Source organism: Hippocampus comes, unplaced genomic scaffold (genome assembly GCF_001891065.2).
Source record: "Hippocampus comes isolate QL1 unplaced genomic scaffold, H_comes_QL1_v1.1 scaffold112, whole genome shotgun sequence".
Taxonomy (NCBI): Eukaryota; Metazoa; Chordata; class Actinopteri; order Syngnathiformes; family Syngnathidae; genus Hippocampus; species Hippocampus comes.
The window spans coordinates 1,839,448-1,860,399 of NW_017805841.1; the positions used below are offsets into that span (position 1 = coordinate 1,839,448).

General features: G+C 40.3%; 1 protein-coding gene across 1 annotated transcript in view; it reads left to right on the plus strand.

The window, feature by feature from the left end:
• Window positions 1-17,527, plus strand: part of dennd5b (DENN/MADD domain containing 5B) — a 33,063-nt gene extending 15,536 nt beyond the window's left edge. The window contains exons 5-22 of the mRNA XM_019888389.1: window positions 1,736-2,233; window positions 4,538-4,769; window positions 7,250-7,400; window positions 8,828-8,921; window positions 9,004-9,123; window positions 10,691-10,843; window positions 10,945-11,023; window positions 11,138-11,204; window positions 11,892-12,020; window positions 12,095-12,216; window positions 12,476-12,621; window positions 12,853-12,971; window positions 13,310-13,494; window positions 13,634-13,716; window positions 14,340-14,477; window positions 15,342-15,350; window positions 15,846-15,997; window positions 17,151-17,527. Of these exons, the coding sequence (XP_019743948.1) occupies window positions 1,736-2,233; window positions 4,538-4,769; window positions 7,250-7,400; window positions 8,828-8,921; window positions 9,004-9,123; window positions 10,691-10,843; window positions 10,945-11,023; window positions 11,138-11,204; window positions 11,892-12,020; window positions 12,095-12,216; window positions 12,476-12,621; window positions 12,853-12,971; window positions 13,310-13,494; window positions 13,634-13,716; window positions 14,340-14,477; window positions 15,342-15,350; window positions 15,846-15,997; window positions 17,151-17,334 (2,661 nt within the window). The 3' untranslated portion in view covers window positions 17,335-17,527. The remainder of the gene's footprint in view (window positions 1-1,735; window positions 2,234-4,537; window positions 4,770-7,249; window positions 7,401-8,827; window positions 8,922-9,003; window positions 9,124-10,690; window positions 10,844-10,944; window positions 11,024-11,137; window positions 11,205-11,891; window positions 12,021-12,094; window positions 12,217-12,475; window positions 12,622-12,852; window positions 12,972-13,309; window positions 13,495-13,633; window positions 13,717-14,339; window positions 14,478-15,341; window positions 15,351-15,845; window positions 15,998-17,150) is intronic.
• The last annotated feature ends 3,425 nt before the right edge of the window (window positions 17,528-20,952 follow it).

Genomic DNA, 20,952 nt, shown 5'->3' on the forward strand with positions numbered 1-20,952 from the left:
GTGCAGAGGTGCAGGGTTCGATTCTGGCTCCGGCCTTTCTGTGTGGAGTTTGCATGTTCTGCCCATGCCTGCGTGGGTTTTCTCCGGGTACTCCGGTTTCCTCTCTCATTACAAAAACATGCATGGTAGGTTAATGGAACACTCTAAATTGTCCCCAGGTGTGATTGTGTGTGTTAATGGTTGTTCGTCTATGTGTGCCCTGCAATTGGCTGTCAACCAGTTCATTGTGTACCCCACCATTTGCCCGAAGACTCCTGGGATAGGCTCCAGCAATCCCACGACCCTCGTGAGGATAAGCAGATTAGAAAATGGATGGATGGATGTTATGTAAGCGATGTGCAGAAGCACACACTCATAGACACATATTCAAAAATAGGCAGGCAACAAAAGATTTACACGGTCGCTGAAGTTTCCATTTGATTTGTAAACAAGTCATTAAAAAGTCTGTTTTACATTTTATGCCACATTTATGTGTTCTTGCGTGCTGTTCCTTCTTGAACCCGATCTTTGTGCATTATCCTGCACCACAACGATCAGTTCTCCAATCAATGGTGCGACCTCATTGCATCTCGCCCGAGCCTCTTTTAAAGTTGCCTTAGAAAGAAGGCAGCCGAGTCACTTGGGGGCATGGATGAAAGCAGCAGTGCATAAGCATGAGAGATACTGAATAATTCATGTGAATTAATCATCTCATTTTTTTTTCTGGTGCAATTTTGATGACATGGGGTGAGAAACAACCTTCAAAACAAACCAGGAGTGAATAGAGTACAGTAGTATGATGTATGAGGCTGAGTCAGGCTGTGTTAGCGTGCATCTTCCAACCTTCCCCCCTGAGGCTTTAATCTGACTGTCAGAGGTCGGTGCTCAAGGTTGAGTGAGCTGACTAAACTGTGCTACTTAGACTGTGACACTTTCTTAGGTGTTTCTGCACAATCATTTCAAATTAAACATTCGCTTTTTGCACCTGCACCTCTGCAAAGTGAGACAGATGTGTTAAGCAGTTGACCACTGTGCCGCAGAGTTTTATTATCTCAGGGGTTTTTAATTATTATTCATAATTGTATTATTTTCCAATTAAAGAGAATTTGTACGTATCTCAATACAAGGGTTGCAATATGACATAAGAATGGTTCTATTTTGAAGTGAAATTATTCGATTTGATCTGATGTAATGGGATTAAGATTCCACTTGATATGGTACGGCTCAGTTCGAGACGGTATGAGTTTCTTGTGTTATGATTTTACATCCATATGATTGAACCCAGTACTGTAAATGTGGCATTGCCTTCAAAGACCTATCCCGCTAATAAAATACATTTCAATAAATAGCTTGATATATTTTGAAGTGGAAGGATTTGATTGCTTTCGGTTCTATACTATTGCAAGTTTTAAATCAAAACTCATTTTCTGATTCAAATTAGTTTTTGTTACACCCCAACAACAGGTGTATAAATAAGAATATTAGTATGAATCCTCAACTCTTGAGTACTCACCAAAGTAACTGATACCACTAGTACCTTTTGATACATAAAAATCTACTAAATCAATGACATTTTCTCATGGAAATTGGCAAGAATCTATTCAGTGAATGGAAATCTTGATCTGAGCCCTTAATTGGATGTTTCCAACACTTCCAGTTTGAATTAAATGCAAAATACTGCATACTTTCATAGTCATTTTTTTATCTGATGAAAAACTGGTTGAAATTAATTATTTTTTTTCTTCTTCATACACAGGCCAACCTTTGCTTTGTGGACATTGACAACCACTGCATGGATTCTCCGGAGGGTCTCCCCGCCTTTCCGGACCAAGCCGAGCTGGTGCGGGAACTGAGTGACATCCTGCAGCATTTTGGGGTCCCCCTGCAGGGAGGAGCCCTTACAAAGCCCACCCCGGCCTCTCCTCATCTGAGTAGCCTGGTCCTGGAGGATCTGATGGAAGACAGAAGGAACGGAAACCTCGGAGGCGAAGAACTGGAGGCGCTGGAGAGGCTACAGGCTCTGGCTTGGAGGTGCGGAGGAGACAAGATGTCGGGTGAAGGGAAGACGCTGGAACGCGTGTGGAAGGAGGAAGAGGAGGCTATGAGTGAGGCGAAGATGAACATTCAACTTCGGGAGGTGTTTGCTGGACGCTTCGCTACCTTGTTCAGCCGCTATGAGGAGTTTGTGATCCACAGTGCACTTGATTTGGAGTCCTGGATGAGTAACCGAGAGGGAACGTTCAACTTTGACAAGGTACAGTGAAACTCCCTTTTCATGGGCAGGTGGGGGGTATGCATTCAAAACCTACCCACCGTCACAAGAACATATTACTTTTTTATGTACTGTATTTATTTTTTTAAGTTTTACTCCTCCGCACACTTTAGACACATTTAAACTTATTGAATAAATCCACAACAACAATGACGTACCGAGGCTAAGGGCTAGATCAGTAGCCCGTCGGCCTATTCTAAAAATATCTCCCGAGTTCCCAGTGAGCCAGCGATGAGATATTCAAATTTCCCAGGGATGTTGTAGAAGTGAAGACAAAGGGGCGGCATGGTTCAGTGGTAGAGTGGTACTCTTCCAAACGAGAGGTTGTGGATTCAGTGCCCAACCATCGTGAGCATGTTTAAGTGTCCTTGAGCAAGATACTGAACCCCCAGTTGCTCCTGATCCTGCGTCATCAGTAGGTGAATGATTAGATTGTGTCAAGCACTTTGAGTACCTAAGATAGAAAAGCGCTCGACAACCATTTAAATGATAATTTAAAAATGTCAACACTGGCATAGATTTATACGATGTATAGAATGTCTACTTATCCTCACGAGGGTTGCGGGTGTGCTGGAGCCTATGCTCGCTGTCTTCGGCCAGCAAGTGTATTACACCCTGAACTGGTTGCCAGCCACTCGCAGGGCACACATAGACAAATAACCATTTGCGCTCACAATGACACCTAGGGACAATTTAGAGTGGTCCATCAACCTGCCACGCATGTTTTTGGAATGTGGGAGCAAACCGGAGTACCCGGAGAAAACCCAAGCAGGCACGGGGAGAACATGCAAACTCCAGGCCCGTATTCGAACCCACAACGTCACACTGTGAGGCGGACGTGCTAATCAGTCGACCACTGTGCTGCTCATTATTATTATATGTTATATTATTATTAATATTGTTATTCAAATAAACTGCAACTTCAAAGTTGTATTAAAAATCTGTAGTGGCACAAATAGTGAACTGCCATATAGCAGGGAAACATACTAGTTGGAGCCGTTGTAGTTGGAAACATTCGCCCAACAGGGATTGGGGGAAACAAAAGGTGTTCTTTTATACTCTGGAATAAAGCACAAATAGCAGCTCCTGTTCCACATTAAAGTTCAGAATGCAAGCGAACTTGCCAGGTTATCAGAGAGCTTTGTATTACTGACAAAAATAACTGTTTAGTACATGAATAACTCTTAAGGTTTGGCAGTGTCCTCCTAGTTGAGGGCAGTGCAGCTCACCCTTATGTGCATCTAATTGGATTAATTGGCTGCAGGTCATGAAGTGCACCAGCCCGCAGAGCTCAGAAAGGTAGCATAGCACTTATTAAACACTCATTACATTCACCTACAGGGCAAATAAAGGGTAAGCACATGCTTATTTTTAAATGTGAGAGACCCCTCATGGGGAAAGGAAAAGAATGTGTGCGCTTACTGCTCTTTCAGTGTGTGTACTAGAGATGACCAACAGAGCAGACCACACACATAAGGACATCTCCACCGACAATTTTGAGTCACTTCTTAAGACTGACTGCGGAAGCTGCATGATGTTGACTGAACACTTAAGGATTTGCCATCTAAAAGATTGAGCCGTGACACTCAAGAAGTTGAGATTTGGCCACTAAAAGAATTGAAAAATTCAGATTTTGTTTTTGCCACGTTATAGAAAATCATGAGTTGGTGGATTTTCTGAGAATAATAGAAAATAGCTTCCCAAAATTATCTATAATAAGTGATTTGGCCAATACTGAGAAATGCACTGTGTATACAGTAGGACTGCACAATAAAATGAAAAAATATAATTGCCACAAAGGCCTGTCCAATATGCATATCGCAAAGACTTGCCATAAGTTTCATTTGAAATTGTATGCTTCTATCTGAATTTGACCAGTCCATTGCAACCTTAAATCTGCATCACCATCCAATAGGTGAACATTATCAAGGGACATGACAATTACCGGTAATTAACAATTTTTCCTTATTTTGCCCCATAAAAAAATGTTCTTCTTGCATTAGATAATAAAATGTCATTTCTTTGGGTACATATTGAATATCGCTATATTCAACACTCTTATCGCATGTTTTGCTAATACCGTGCAATATTGTACTTTATGTATGAGTTTTCTTCGATGATGTACCTTTGCTCAATAAAGATTGGGAAATACTAATCCAACATTGATCCCAAGGGTGTGAAAATGCTCACATAGGGCCAGATTGTGTCAATATGTTAGGATCTTGCGCTTCAGATGTAGCATCTCTTTTAACTACATTATTTCTTTGTGGACTTCTCTTATTCCAGGGTGCCTTCCTCTCAGCTCAACCTGTGACCCACTTGCACTTCCTGTCCCGTTTCCTGGAGACGTCCATGTTTTCATCTTTTGCCGACGGCAAGGTGATCTCTCGCTGGGCTGACCGCGAGCCACTGCAACAGCTCTTTGACAGCCGCCTGGAAAGGGAGCGACTCTACGACACGGACCAGGTTGACTCTCCCGGCAGTCACTACAGGAAATGCTCCACCCTTTTTGAATCAGGTACACTGGAAATACACAATGATAACATCAAGCTTCAATCTCTCTAATTTTTGCCATAGGTTGTCATCCCGCACCTTAAAGCAGCAAACAGTTATTGTTATATTGCTGTTCATGGTACACAGCGATCCACTTTTCAAGGATTCAGTGAAACACAAACACAATGAGCACTGTCACGCAGAAGATGCTGTCGGCTACAGCTTACGCTCATGCACTCACGCACAAAATTGCCACACAGACTCGCTGTCACGCGTCACCTTTTATAGGCACATGCATGTACACTGACACTACAACACATTCGGTATTTTCGGTGCAATTTTGCTTGCAGTTTTTTTTTTTTTTTTTTACTCAAATGCATTTACAATATATCTAAAAAGTATACTTCAATGTGTTCATGTGTTTAATATATTTTTGAGAGAGAGAGAGACAGAGAGAGAGAGAGAGAGAGAGAGAGAGAGAGAGAGAGAGAGAGAGAGAGAGAGAGAGAGAGAGAGAGAGAGAGCAACCACTATGGGTACCGTTTTCCGAATCACAAAGCATATTGACGAGGTGATCCTGGAATTGGTGAGCAGGCTCTTATTTACCAAGATTATGAAAAATAGCTGAGAGTCTGGTTCAAGAACACTGTTGCGGGTTTGCCTGTCAACCTTGGCCTTTTGGTTAAGCCAAACAACCCTGCTGTTCATAATTCTTATATAAATACTGTCATAGATAACCACCCCTCAGATTTGCATGACATTTGCTCTCAAGATACATCAATTATTTACTGAAGATCATTCAAGAAAATCATTGGGAAAAGGAAACCAAAACAATCAGATTTTATCACAGTTACGTATCTGGTTTGTGTTCCTATGATGATTCTGTTGATTTAATGTGCATGAGCACATCAAACTGAATAAAATATTGCTCATATGAACATCAAAGTCAATTAGGACAAAAGGCAAAACGAGTGTGGGATTAAGGCTGCTTAGAGGGGGCTGGGTGCGGATGGAAGGGCATTAAAGATGGGGGTGTGCTAAAGAATGCGGTGGGGGATGAGCTGTTTTTGTGTCGCTTCTTCCAATCTGATCCTCATTCAGCCATTTTTATTCATTCCACTAGATGTAAAAAATGAACACTCCCTTTTAAGTAGCCGGTATTGTATTATGAAAATAAATTGGACTACTAGGAATAATTTCAATTTGTGCAATTCTGTTGAAAATTAAGCATCTTTTTTAAAAATTGTGAACAAATATGATGTATATGAACGTATTTTGTTGTGCTTCTGGTCCTCAAACAAATGGTCCACCGAAGTGCATACTTGGGACAACTCGTCATCACAATAAATTTAACACAGCTAAGGTTTTTTTTTTTTTTTTTTTTTTTTTTTTTTTTACAAATTACTTATTTTGAAAACAAGATCAGCTTTCTTAGTTTTTTAAACAAGTTTAAAAACTAGTTTTTTTTTAAAACAAAAACAAAGGATTGCTAAGAAATCAATTTTTATTATAATTAACAGACAGGTGTTTCACAATTTATTTCAAATCAGACAAAAATGCATTAAAAAAAAACAAATCACTGATATATTCTGCAAAATTATATGTATTCTGTCAAGGAGGGGAAGCTCAATTTCGGCCTACATCATAAAATGTGTCCATTTATTTATACGTCAATTCTGCCAATAAAGTTGTACTTGATACTTGATTCTCTCCGTTCCTTTTCAAAAAAATTAAACGGATGCCTTCACCATAAGATCGATGATTGGCTCATTTCGCTGTAAATCAAAAAGAGATTCAGCCTCAGACAGATCATTCAATCATCATGCAGAAAAGCTGAGCTTCTGGGCCAGCCTATAACGCCCACTGCCCATAGACTCCCAGAAACGCTGAGCGTCCAGTGGGCGGGACAAAACCAGCATTTATCCAGTGACTCGTCTCGTTTCAATGCATTGGGACAACCTACCCTGAACTCTCTCGACGCTCAGCGTCCACACAGTTTAAAGCACAGTGAAGCTGCGGGAATGAATGAGAAGAGAGTAGCGTCGTAACCAATAATAAGAAGCTGATTCAGAACAAAAGTTGAGCGTGTTGTAGCACATATTTAGTCAATGACATGTCCACACAATTGTACGTACACACATATATTTGATCACTTACTTTTTGACATTTTAGGGGAAGCTGAGCTTCCCTTGCAGTCTTAGAGCAATCGCCTCTGCATTGTATACATAGTTCAGTATTGTATAATAACTGTAAAAAATAAAACTGACTACTTCACGGATTTCGCCTATCACGGGTTCTTTTTTGGAACGTAACCCCCGTGATAAATGAGGGTTCACTGTATACCCATTGTATATGCTGTGTAATAATTTTAATTCAATATGAAGTTGATTTATTATTTGAATGCTGCCGATGATCTATCTTGTCTGAACAGGGCCTTGTTGCTCACGCTAGTGACAAGCACCATTGTGTTTTCATTACATTTTCATTGTGTGTGCACCCGTGCAGCTCAGGCCATTGAGCGCCGGCTGCTGAAGGCCGACCACACTGCCATACACCCGCACCTCCTGGACATGAGGATCGGCCAGGGTCGCCACCAGCCGGGCTACTTTCCCAAGCTGCAGGCCGATGTTCTCATACACTCGCAAAGCATCAACAAGTGAGTCTTTCATCCGTGATTGGCAACCAATGTCTGAGGCAGCCCAAGCTATACAATAGGCAAGATGACTTATTCAGCCAGAAAAAGATGTACAGTGAACCACAGATTTTCGCAGGCGATAAGTTTCAGACCAAGTCACTGGGCTGCATTTTAGCCACGCTCAAAACATCTGGACAAATGAAATGTTGAAAAACAATTTATCGCTATATCACAACAGTTCATTACTAACTACAGTGTTCTCAATTTTAGCACATTTTCAGCAATTATCTGCAAACTATTATGTACTAAGAACCAAATTGCTGAATTCACTTTACTGGATCTTTTTAAACATTGTATTTTTAAATGCCAAAATGTTCAACGAAACCATTTCAAAGTCTGCAAGCTTAATCCTAATGAAAATTAGCTTAGATTTAAGCAGAAATGATAAATGTTCAAACAACAGCCACTTTAATACAAATGAAGCAGTAACGATATACAGTACAAACAGAGCATCCAACAAAAGAGAATTAAACACTATTTAAAAAAAAAAAAAAAACCAAATCACATACCGTAATTTCATTTAACGAAATTTCAGTAGTTAAATGCTAACATACAATATCTGGAAGGCCAAAATGCGCCAACCTTCAAACAACTGCTACTTTACACACATGGAGCACCACAATATATAAACTTCCAAATCAATCGCTTGAAAATCCAATGTATATTCTTGGCGTAAGAACTGAATCATCATAAAACCGGGGTTCACTGTGTTACAGGTTGGATCCAGGGCACTCTTCCATATCAGTCTTGTGAATCAGCTTGATTGTCTTTTTGTGGATTGGAAATAGACTGCTTTTATATTGCACTTGGCTCGCTCTGATGTATTCACAGCTCTTTCTGCTTCAGTCACACCATGATTAATAGTGATGGCATAAAATCAACGACTCATTAGCGCACAGCAGAAGCTTCGTGGGGTCCTCAAAGGGACTAAACCAGAATGGAATCGAACATGAAGCCTTTCGTTTTCAAGATCACCATCTTTTTTTTCGACCTGAGTCAAGCTACTCGTATTGTCATATGAGAATTTATTGTCACAAAGCATACATGGATAGTCAGTAAAAATACAGTGGTAGCTCGACGTGTGAGTGACCTGACTTACGGTTTTCTCAAGAGACCAGATGTTGCTCGGATGATATTTTGCTTTGACTTGCGAGCAAAAGAGAACTTGTTACTTCAACTTGTTTATTGCCACTCCCAGTTCAGGTTGACAATCAAATTAAAGATGAAGCAAAGAGAATTACAGTCCCCTCCAAAAGTATAGGAACGACAAAGTCCCTTACTTTGTCTTTGTTTTGGGTTTTAGATCAAAACCTGAATATGAGACAGAAGTACATGTTGTGCCTGTAATTTCTTCTCTGCTGAGTGTCTGATTGTTTACGCCTGAGGAGGCGGTCCAGTCGTGTCACAGCATCCCGCATATCCGATCCCAGGAGGATGTCAGCAGCAGGAGAGCTCTCTGCACCAGATGGTGAACAAAGACAGGTGCTTTGTCTGGCATTCAGAAACAATCCCGTACAAAAATGGTAGTTTTCCTTATGTCTGTTGATTTCGGTTTCCTCCACAGAAGCACTCATTGGCAAGGAAGCATCTTAACCAGCTGAAGTTTCTGGACCTGTCGCCTCAAGTCATCGCTCAGACCCACAGGGAGTTTGTTCAAGGGCTGCTGAGTGAGTGTCGATTGAAGGTGAGAGCTCTTGATGGTCTACAAAAGTCATTATTAACTCCGCCAGGGGGGCTATATTTATTGCACTGTCGTGAGATTGCCATTTTGTCGTGCTGTCCAGTTGTGCAATAGACCTTTCTATAATGTTTTGCAAACATCAGATGCTGGGTTTGCAAAAAGCAAATGACCACCACTAATGTAAAATGATGACAACAACTGTCTGAGGTTGGACCACCAGATATTCCCTAAAATGTTTATTTTTTTTTCCCTTTGATTATTAATATTAAATAAATGAACTAATTAATTAGGAATGCATGTATTGATACAGATACTGTATATCTGTGCTTGTACTCGGACTCATAAAAATGCTCAGAATCTATGACACCGATGCCACTTCACCAGCCTGCTAAATACTCTCAAAAGTGAATGAAATGTATAAAATGTTCAAGAAACGTTTGTGCTTTTGAATAATATTTTATCAGGAAAAACATGTTACATTTTAAGCCTTATTTGCATCAATAATTGCTCCTTGTTATGGGCGAGTGCTCACATGTAGTTGTACTTCAGTCTAAAATAAATTGCATCCCTGAAATTAACTGATGAAATCCGTGGGTGAGGAGGATGAATCGAGTGGATGTCAAACGTTTACTGAAAATGACCAGACTGCCTGCTGTCGAAGTTAAACACTTGAAATTACCGGGTTTGTGGGACGCATTTTGTCGCAAAAATGTTTGGTTGGGTTGTCTTTGAGTAACTTGGCAAAACATAATGGCTCGCATGCTCAAAGATGACGATGCGCCATTCATTTCAGCGTCCATAGAGCTCATTTGTGCCATTCATCCAAGCAACCAAAATTCAACTAATTAGCCGGGCTGTCAATGAGCATGTTAACTATAGCTGAATGTCCTTGCTTGCTTGTGGAAATGTAAATTGTGGCCAGTGACTGCAGTCTCTGTGGTAGAAATGTACCTCATCTATAATCACATCTTTTCAACTGACACTTGACATATTCAAATTGCGACCGTAGAGGAGAAGGCTAAAATCACCGTTCAAGCCATTTCCCTTTTGTGCTCAATCGCTCTGCATTGGTCAGATGACATGTAAGGGTTTGTTTTCTCTCAGAATGCTTGAAGTTTTGCTACCTTAAGTGCATCATGGTGAAATGGTCAGCAGCAGGGGTGTCAAACTCATTTTTGTCGCGGGCCTCAATGCAGTTACGGTTTCCCTTGGAGGGCCGTTATGACTGATGATGATTGTGAAATCATATACATGTTTAACTGCCTCCACATACTACATACACAGCAAACAACAAATTGATGGATAACTAGTTTTGAAATCAGAAGTCAAGAATAATGGCTTGTTCAAACACTGTTAATATGGATTACATATGACAATTTAAAATTTTGGTTCAGACTTTCGCAAGCATTATGGAAGTTGACATGCTTGATTGGCTTTTGCTGGCCACATAAAATGATGTGGCGGACCAGATCTGGCCCCCGGGCCTTGACTTTGACACCTGTGGTCGACAGTGTTGTTTACAAACACCCTGAATTGTTCTATTACTTTTCAATTCGTTCTGTGTCTCAAGACCAAACGTATGTTGATGGAGAGGATGGGGAAGGAGAGTGTGGAAGTGGGTCAGGGGGAGGCCAACATCACTGGCCTGCAGGAGAACACGCTAATTCACAGTCTGTGCGACCTACTGGAGAGAACCTGGGGCCACGGTCTGCAGATGAAACAGGTCAGATGCGATCATGCAACCTCATGTCAGCCAAATGAAAATGTTGTCAGCACACTCACAGAGGCATCATGGTAAATATGACTGTTGGTGTGTTTAAACAGGGCAAATCAGCTCTGTGGTCGCACCTGCTTCATTTCCAGGCAACCTTGGAGAAGACAGAGGTGCCTGCTGAGTCTCCAGGTAGCAGGGATTGGGATGACATGCTGTGATGAACTAGACATCATCCTGTGCCGTTTAAAGTTCATTCCGACTGTAAATGAGATGCAGTTTCTGATTCCTGTCAAATATTTTCAGGCGCAGAGCAGAGAACATATGACGATGGCGCTGTCCTTCTAAGAGGATCCTTAGTACAAGATATGAGGTGTGTAACAACAAAGTTTAATGGAAGAAAGTTGCTTATAATCAGACATTTTCCCTTGGAAAAGAGATGGAAAATGTACATTGCATGATTCATGATTTTGAACCCGTCTCCTGACTGATACTTTAGAACAAGAAGATCCCTCTGATGCTTTGGAAGCACTTTGCGGACCATAGCTTGTGCTGTAAGATGTGACTACAAAAATGTCGGGATAAGCTAAACTAGTGTGAAAGCGTTACATAAAGAAAGTTGAGTGGAGTAGAACATCTGAACTTTTATTTGTTGTGTGGCTCTTAATGAGGGACACTTGAAATGATGATACGTGTGCTAACCCCTGTTTATTTTGGACACACAGGTAAACAAGGGGTGTGAAATGTGGTATAATAGTTAAAGAAAAATCTGAAACAAAAACAGAACTATTAGGGGTTTAAATTAGATAAAACGGGGATTTATTTATTTATTCGTCTGTTTATTTTGATTTTTTTGTGCACCCTTAGCTAATGCTATCAGTGACTGTAAGTCAAAGTGGACAATACTGATTAAAAAAATACATCATTTTTTAAAAATGATGCAAGGGTCCTGACACATTTATAAAAAGAAAATGTTACCGTACTCTGAACAATACTTGACAATCAATAATGATAAATTACTATTTAACATTCTTGACGTGTGCATAACATTTTCTTTCAGGTTTATCCAAACAATGAGTGAGGGTCTGTCTGAGGTGGGACAAGCCCGGGCCTGGATCAGCTTGGCCCTGGAGAAGAAGATGCTCTCACAGCACCTTAAAGAGCTGCTTACAAACCAGGAATTGCTTCGGTAAACAAACAATTTAATTCCTGTCTTTGTCTGGTGCCTTATTTGACCTTGTTTGCTCTTGTTTGTCCACACAGACAGTTATACAAGCCTCACGCTTTCCTTCTGTGCGAGGAAGAAAGGGAACAGTTTCTATACCATCTTCTCTCTCTCAACACGGTGGACTACCTCTGCTTCACGCGCGCCTTCGCTTCTATCAGTGAGTCAATACAAATAGAACTCCCATTTGTTAATTTATGTGACCCATCAGCAAGACAGGGCAAGTTTATTTGTGCAGCACCATTCAAACAATCCAGTGTGCGTGGAAGGAATTCATAACAGGAATAATGTTGAAAATCAACATAAAAGCGGGATAAATAAAAACATAAAACATTATGTGCGTGCGTTCGTGTGTGTCTGTGTGTAGATAGATAGACACAAATAATATTTCTAACAATAAACAACCCGCCTCTCTGCAGACATTCCCTATCGTGTCGCCATCATCCCCATGAAGAAGCTGAGCATCGCCATGGCGACTGTCCACCCATGGGTGTGCGTGTCTGGAGAAATGGGAGATTCGGGAGTGAGACAGATCCCCAAGAATACCCAAGAGATTTTTTTTGAGGTTTGCGTCAACACATGCCTAGTTAAGAACTCATTTGTTAAAAATGAAAAGAATAAAACAACAGCATTTTTTTTTTCACCATAATGATCTCATTTGAAACAAAGTTGAATGAAATTATAGCAGGCCCTCTCGGAGTAAGTTAGTACCTTGGCTTACAAATGCCCCCAATTTGAGTTTTCATAAGCAGTTGCTTCCCAGCTCGAGCCTCACAATTTGTTGTGTTTGTTCCAGTGCAAGAACCTGGGCCGACTGAGCACTTTGCAGCTGGGACAGGAGAACTCGGGCCTGCTGGCCAAGTGTCTCATTGACTGCGTGATGGTCTACAATGAGATCACGGGTCATACATACAAGTAAGAATTTTGTATGCTTTGAAAGCTACATGCTTCTCATTTACGCCGAATATGACAGATGTCCTAATCTTTACTGTGTGTACTGTGTCAGCATCAACTCAACTGTTATTGGACTCAGACAGCTTTAGACTTCTTGTTTAGGTACCCCCACCAGATACAAAATTAGGTACCCCTGCTCAAGATCATAAAATTAAATACAAGCCCAGCTTCCATTTTTAGAAACATTTCTAATTTTGCACCGCGTTTAGTTGTGCAGATGTACTGAATAAAATGCAAAAATAACTCTTTGTTTCCCCTGCCCGTTCTGTTTTTTAAATGTGCATGGTCTTCCCTGCCAGGTTCCCTTGTGGTCGATGGTTGGGGAAAGGCGTGGGCGACGGCAGCCTGGAACGAGTCCTCATTGGTCACTTGGTATCACCTGGTGGAGAGGAGGATTCCGGAAGATGGACTGGGACCCCGCCAGAGTTGGCCTCACCCTCCCAAGGTGTACGAGCTGTGTTGGGATCCCTTGGAAACCGGGCGAGTACGTACTGAAAAATACTCTTTAAATTCTTTATAGTATTACTGTCTGGAAAGTATTTCTTGTGATAAATGGCGGTTCTTGTACTTGTCTTCATGCCTTCTTATGTTTCTTACTCTGTACTTGTGTTTTTGTTTGACAGGAGTGTTGTCTGTTGAAGTCCATGAAGACATGCGGGAGGCAGCCAATAACCTTGTCAAGCACTTTCACAAACCTGAACAAGAGGTATGTGAATGTAATTTAACACATAATCAGTTTCACACAGTATCGTACTTGGGCCTTAAATGAGGAGTTTCCTCGCTTAATCCACTTCTTAATACCACCGTTATTATGTCACACTTATAGAAAGCATCAATACGCCACACAAACACAATATAACAGCACAGAACTGTACCGTAGGCGTCATGTGGAGCAGTTCAGAATCAGTATTTATCTAATAACATGACAAAGCCCACAATATTTAAATAAAATACATCATACTCACCAGAGATGCTGATCATTTAATGTGCGCAAATCCGTTCAGATGTTGTTTTGCTAGCCAGGCTTGGAATAAATTTCAGAATTTGAATGTAATGGAGCTCCAGAACTGACACGCTGACTGGACACTTGAATAGGTACACCCGCACCAACTCGCTAATGGATTTCCAAAAATCTCTAGAGTAGCAGACCTCCACCAAGGCCAACCATCTCTTATTTGGATCAACACCTTCAATGATACAGTATATTGTCATGTATTATAATAAACATGGTAGTCCAAATACTATAAAATATTGCCGGTTGTCTTTTGTGTGAGGACATGCCAGTGAAATTGACTCTGGTCTCTTCTTGTCCCTTTTCCATTCTGGCAGAGAGGCAACCTGACCATGTTGCTATGTGGCGAAGGAGGACTGGTTCCCTCTTTGGAGAAGTTCCTCCTCCATGGCTTCAAGTCCAGCCGCCTTTTCCAGAGAAATGTGTTTGTTTGGGACTTTGTGGGTGAGTGCTGTGTTCTTCCATGTAACATATACTTTCTAGCTGTCTCGCTTTACAGGCATTTTAATTCCGTTCCGTTCCTCTTTCACTTTACACCAAAACTAAGGCTGGATTTAAACGGCATGGTTCCCGTGATACAATAAGGATTTATGGACAGAGTGGGATATTTTATTTATTTTTTTTTTTTTGGGGTGTGTGTTTTTGTGTGAGAGAGCGTGAGACGTTTTTGGGTGGATTGTGCGAGTTTTTGGGTGTAACCTAAAGATTCTTTGGTCAAAGTGAGATTTGTCATTTATATTTTGGGGTGAGAGTGTGAGATTTTTGATGTATATAAGAATCTCTGTGGTCCATGTAAGAGGTTCTTGTGTGAGTGAGGTTTTTTGAGTCTCGGTAGGAGGTTTTGACTGTGTGAGAGTTTTTAGGATAAGAGTGAAAGGGTAATTTGGTGTGTTTTTGTGCATGTGAAAGGTTTTTGGTGCACATCAAAGGGTTTTTTTTTGTTTGGTCTTTTTTAGTGTGTGTGTGTGTGTGTGTGTGTGTGTGTGTGTGTGTGTGTGTGTGTGTGTGTGTGTGTGTGTGTGTGTGTGTGTGGGGCGTGTGTGACGATGTTTTTTTGTGGTTGAGAAGTTTTGGGAGCATGTGAGTGGTTTTTGGTGCAACGGTGCATTTTTTGTGCATGTGATTTTTTTGTGTGAAAGGAGTTTTTTGGTTGTGTCAGAATTTTTTGAGTGAACTGGAGAGGTTTTTGTTGAGTGAGGTTTTTCCTTCATGAGAATGAGAGATTTTTGGTGCATGATCGAATTATTTTCATTTGTGAGAGTTTTTTTTGGTGCATGTGAGAAGTTTTTGGTATAATTTAGTGTTTTTGTGTGCATGAGGCTTTTCTCGTGAGTTTTTGCTGTATGCGAAGTTATTTGTGTGTGGAACAGTTTTTGGAGGGGGATGTGAGAGCTTTTGTGAAAGACATAGTTTGACGTGAGGTTTTTTTTGGTGACATTTTTTTCTGCATGATTGACGTTTTTGGTTGCATGAGTGGTTTTTGTGTTATTGATACGTTTATGAAGTGAGTTTTTTGGTATGAATGAGTATTTTTTTGTGTAAGAGAGTTTTTGTTAGTGTGAGGTTCTTTTCATGAATGTCAGAATTTCCTGGTGAATATCGGAGGTTTTATTTGGTGAATGTGAGAGGTAAATATTTTTTTTGTTTTGGCGCCTTATACAAATGGGATATGTGTCATTTCAAATGTACATATATGTTGAACTATGGGATCAAGGCATTAAATGAGAATTGGGCACTTGGAACTGCAGTGTATATCGATCCTAAAATTCTCTCTCTCTCTCTCTCTCTCTCTCTCGATATATATATATGTGGTTTCCATGGAGACGGCTGACCAGCTGGGCCACCCACCAGGCTCCATGTTGATAAAGGAGCCGCCTTGTGACTTGCTCTGCCACTACGTCAACTCCATTAGCGCCTCACCGCGAAATATTGGGAAAGAGGGCAAGTTCCAGCTGTTGGTTTGCCTCGGAGTCAGGTGAGTGGCTCCACAATATGCACACTTACCCAATCGCCCGCGTTTCAATTCGGGGAAGTGTGCACATTTACAGAGAGTGCTTCCTCACATATTTTCTGGGTCAAATTTGACTTACGGTAATTTGACAATTTGACAGCAATAAAAAAGAGTTAATGTCAATTTTTCACCCTAAACCTTGGTAACTTTTCCTGAAGTTACTCAAAACACAAAAATGAAAATATTTAAAATGTCTTTCTTTTGTACATTTGCACTTTTGTACAAGGTTTGTATACAAATTCAACCTGTGTCTACTGAAATGTGTTTCTGCTGAGTCTCATTGCCTAGTGTTGTAAATATGTATATAGATTTCTTTCCCCCTACAATACCATTAGTTGTATAATTGTGTGGAGCTACTGTCCAATTTACTGCTGCAAAACCTGAAGTATGGAATTAGTAGACTAAAATTATTCGTTTTTTTCCCCAGATTTCAGATCCCAAAAACTTGGAAATATTGCTATATGTGGTTTTCATCAACAAAAATATATCAATAAAATACCTGTATATGTTAATACTGTATACTATTTTATATATATATATATATATATATAATTTCTGGTGTTATTGCTGTGTGTGCCTCAGAGCTTACTTATTACAGTATATTAAGTAATATGAAGTCTTTTTTTTTAATTGCTCTAAAATCTTACAATTATCTAATTTTGTCTGCTTTGGTTACAACAGGAATGTAGGATTTTTTACACACTGAAATCTTTCATCCCAGAGAATGTTAGCTGTAGAATAATTGTGATTACCATTCACGTGGGAAGGATAACGTCAGATTTTTTGTGTCCATGCAAGACTGGTTTGCAAAGTATTCCTTTGCACCTGTAGTCATGGTTGCAATTCAGTTTTCCTAATTCGACGCAAAACATACTCGCTTCAAGTTTGTCACTCCCAATCGAAGTTTACTGCACACCTGAAGCAAAATAAAAGACAATCAAACATTGTAAACTCAAACACCAAAATATTTAACAAAACGATGTAATTTTATCAAACATAAGTCAACTAGCTTTCGGCTAATATATACTAGGGAATGCCATTGATGAGCAAAAAGAAATTAGCATAGCAAAATCCATCTGTCTTCAATGACTAACCAGCTGACCTGTCCTCTTGTTAGGGATCGTCTCCTCTCTCAGTGGCTTCCCCTTCTAGCCGAGTGTCCCCTAACGTCACGTACCTACGAGGACGGCGCCCTGATGCGCGACCGCGCGGCCGTGTGCTCACTCTCTCGCATCTTGCACACACTCAACGAGTTCGCCGTTACGCTGGAGACGTCTCTGGTCAAGGGCGTGGCCCTCTGACACATCATCGAGGACGTTGCCACGCAGGCTTCTGAACTCCTTGTTTGCTGTTAAAAAAAAAAGGCCCGTGGACGTGAATGATGCCACGTGAGCTCCAAACCTTTTGCCTTGTAAATGTCTTTACACACTGTATCTGCTTCGGGAAGTAGTCAGATTCTCCTTCGTGTGATTACACTGTGAAAAGAAAAAAAAATACACAAAAAAAAAAAAAAAAAAAAAACACAAAACAAGCTTTGGACAGAAGTCGTCATCCACAAGTTCACATGGACAGACTGTTTGTTTTCCTCATATCGTGTGCATGCTCAGAAAAAAAGTACATTGTCGTATCTTTGTGGGGCTTGTCATATGGCCGCTACCCTTAAAAATACTGCTCTTGGACCCTTGACACTTTTACAATTTCAGGACATAAACACAACGGTACATAAAATGCCAATAAATCCAAAAAAACCCACAACAAAATATAATAAAGTAAAGAAATAAACTGGTTTTCTAAAGGCGGACAACTTTCTGTGTATTGATTGATCTAAATACAACACAATACAACTTTATTGATGTAGCATTTCACAAGAGCTGAAACTGTAACAAAGCACTTTACATATAACCCTTCTTGTCGGAACCCACGGTGGAGGGGGTATTACGATTCTGTATTTACTTTTTATCCAAGAGAAAACCGAGGGCAACAAAAGCAGCGCTGCAACAAAGGGGAGGCTGCGTTGTTCAGAACTAATGCACAGGCATAAGTGTCGAACCCCAGCAGAAAAATTAAAGGCATGTCCAAAATAATAGCCAAGTGTCAAGGGGACAAAAGCATGAACTGGGTAACACCCCGGAGTCAAACAATATAGCACACAATTGTTACAATTACATTTACAATAAGATAGAAAACTTCATTTATTTCACTGGTTCAATTCAAGAAGTGAAACTTGTATACATATATATTTCATGAGGGTTTTTTTAAATTACATTTTGGCGATTGAAAACCCCACATTCACCATCTCAGGAAATTACACTACTAAATAGGAACTGGAATCAAAAGGATTTTGAATGTAGGAATACAGTGAAGCTTTCCCTGGTTATTGCAGAGTGGATATTCTAGACCCAGCCGCAAAAAGCTGAAAAATAGAGACATCATAAACAAATGCAGAATTGTTAAAGCACACTTAAACTGATGAAAGGACCTTTTTTTTTACCGTATTGCAAACTAATTTGAAAAATTGAGAGCATAAACGTACAGATCATTCTGTACATATTATCGTTTAAGTGCTATGAGGATGCGGCGCCTGACGTGGTGTCCTGTTACGTCTGCATGTGAGTGACCACTTATGAACTCTGGCTGACAGCACCTCCTGTGCGAGTTTGTTCTGAGTGCCTTCTACTATTCTCCTGGCATTCACTCAACAGCTGAAAAGCGCATCGAGAACTGGCTCTCCTTTCCACATGCGAGTAATTAAGTAAACTGTGTGAACCAATTAAAAAAAAAAAGTAACTTAAAAATCCCGTGATATTGGCCTTCTGATAAGTAAGTATTAGTGAACTTAACACAGTGATTCTCAGTGTGTTGCACAATAGAATCACTGCCTAAGTACAGTTCAGTTGTATTTAACTTTCAAATTCAATACATTTGCATTTATTATATAACAACTGTTTCTTTTACACATGTATTTCATTATTTAGGTACCATTTTTATTCAACTTTAAAGTGTAATACAATTTAATTGGATCAGTAGTCTTTTTTTTTTTTTTTTAAGCCCAGTGTTTATGTTCAGACATGAACACATTAATTGCACATTTAGGAGTAAAGTCTCGTTTTTGATGAAATATTTTTCGGGGGTACTTTTTGTTTAAAATGTTTGACAACCTCTGGTTGAATATGAGTTTCACTTTTCAATTTGAACTAATGAAATAAGTGGACTTTTTTTTTTACCATACTCTAATGCACAGGTGTCAAGGCCCGGGGCGGCTGATCCGGCCCGCCACGTCATTTTATGTGGCCGGCCGGAGCAAATCATGTGTGTCAACTTTCATGATCCTTGCTGAAATCTGTACCGAAATGTCAAACTCTCATGGGTGATAAATAACATTGAGATTTTGCACTGGCCCTCCGAGGGAAGCGGTAACTCCGAAGTGGCCCGAGACAAAAAATGAGTTTGACACCCCTGCTCTAATGTAATGAAATGCACCTGTACACCAATAATGTGCTATTTTTCCTCAAGCGTGTACTTAACCTTGAAAGTGTTAACGCTCCTACTACTGCTATTGCTCTCACGCTCTTAACTTTAAAATGAAACACATGCATGGCCAGTCTGTTTGTTTTGTCTCTAGTGTGTTGTGATCCCAACTATCGGGTCTTGGGCCTTATTTGCTTATTCCCACGCCAAAGGGACGCTTCGTTCCCTCTGTGTTGTGGTATGCTATGATGCGCTTGTTCTTATTATATCTGCTCTGATAACTTCACTTTTTTTGTGTTGATCAGACTCAGAATAGTTCAAGTCCGCTCTCCACTTCTCTTCTTGTTGTAAATATGTTAGTCTCATCGCATAATCTCTCAATGTTGTGACATGTTTTCCGGTTCAAAGGCATCAGGTTTGTGTCCAAACTACAGATTCTGATCCTGTGGATGGTGGTTCTGCTGTTTGTCTGACATGAAAGTGTTAAATAGAGAGCACCAGTTCGTTAAAAAAACACAAAATACAACAATATTAAACAGTGAGCCCCTGTTTATCATAAACTTATTAAACACACTTCTAAAAATACTCCTTAGCGCCTGTTCTCACATGCTTGCTGTCAAGAAATGGAAGACGACCATGTAACATCACTTAGAAGAAGAAACGGAAAGGAGAATACTCGCTCACTGGCGCAGCTCTCCAGATAAGAAATCGTGTGCTTGCGTCAAGCTGTTTCCTCATCACTCCCAGTTGACATTTACTGTACAATTGGCATAAAGCAAAAGAAATATTAGACATTGGACATTTGAAATGGTCAGCCAACCCATATCATTTCGTCACGAGCCTAATGCTAACATATAATGTTCCAGTCATTATAACCTTTCAAACAACTCCTTTCACACATGGAGCAGCAACACAACAAACAGGTCCATCGTTAGCCTAAGAACATAATTGCCCAGGTCATTTTTCAACATTTTCAGAAAACAATAAGAGTTCAGTTGCCTCGTACAACCTTTGCACAAGAATAGATGTGGTATTACACTGAAGCCATGCAAGTCTGAATGCGGATTTGCCTGTGTACTGTAAGCCCCCCACATCCCGTTAAAACAAACGATCGCTTCAAAGTCCATGATACAGCGAGTGTTCACTGTATTGCGTTTCATTTACTAGTGAAGAAACACCATCTTTCTCCTGCACTGCCGGGCAAACACTATGTAACCCAGCCTCTATTGTCATTTAAATACAGATTAGAGAGAGCAATAAATGAAGGTTATTTATGAAAATGTGACGTCTCAGATTAAAGTTACTAATAAAACAAGTTGAATGCATTGGTATTCTTCTTCCTCTACCTTTACTCACCTTTAAATCTTTAAATCCAGTCCCATGGGATTTTGACTGTGTGTGTGTGTGTGTGTGTGCGTGTGTGAGTGTGTGTGTGTGTGTGTGTGTGTGTG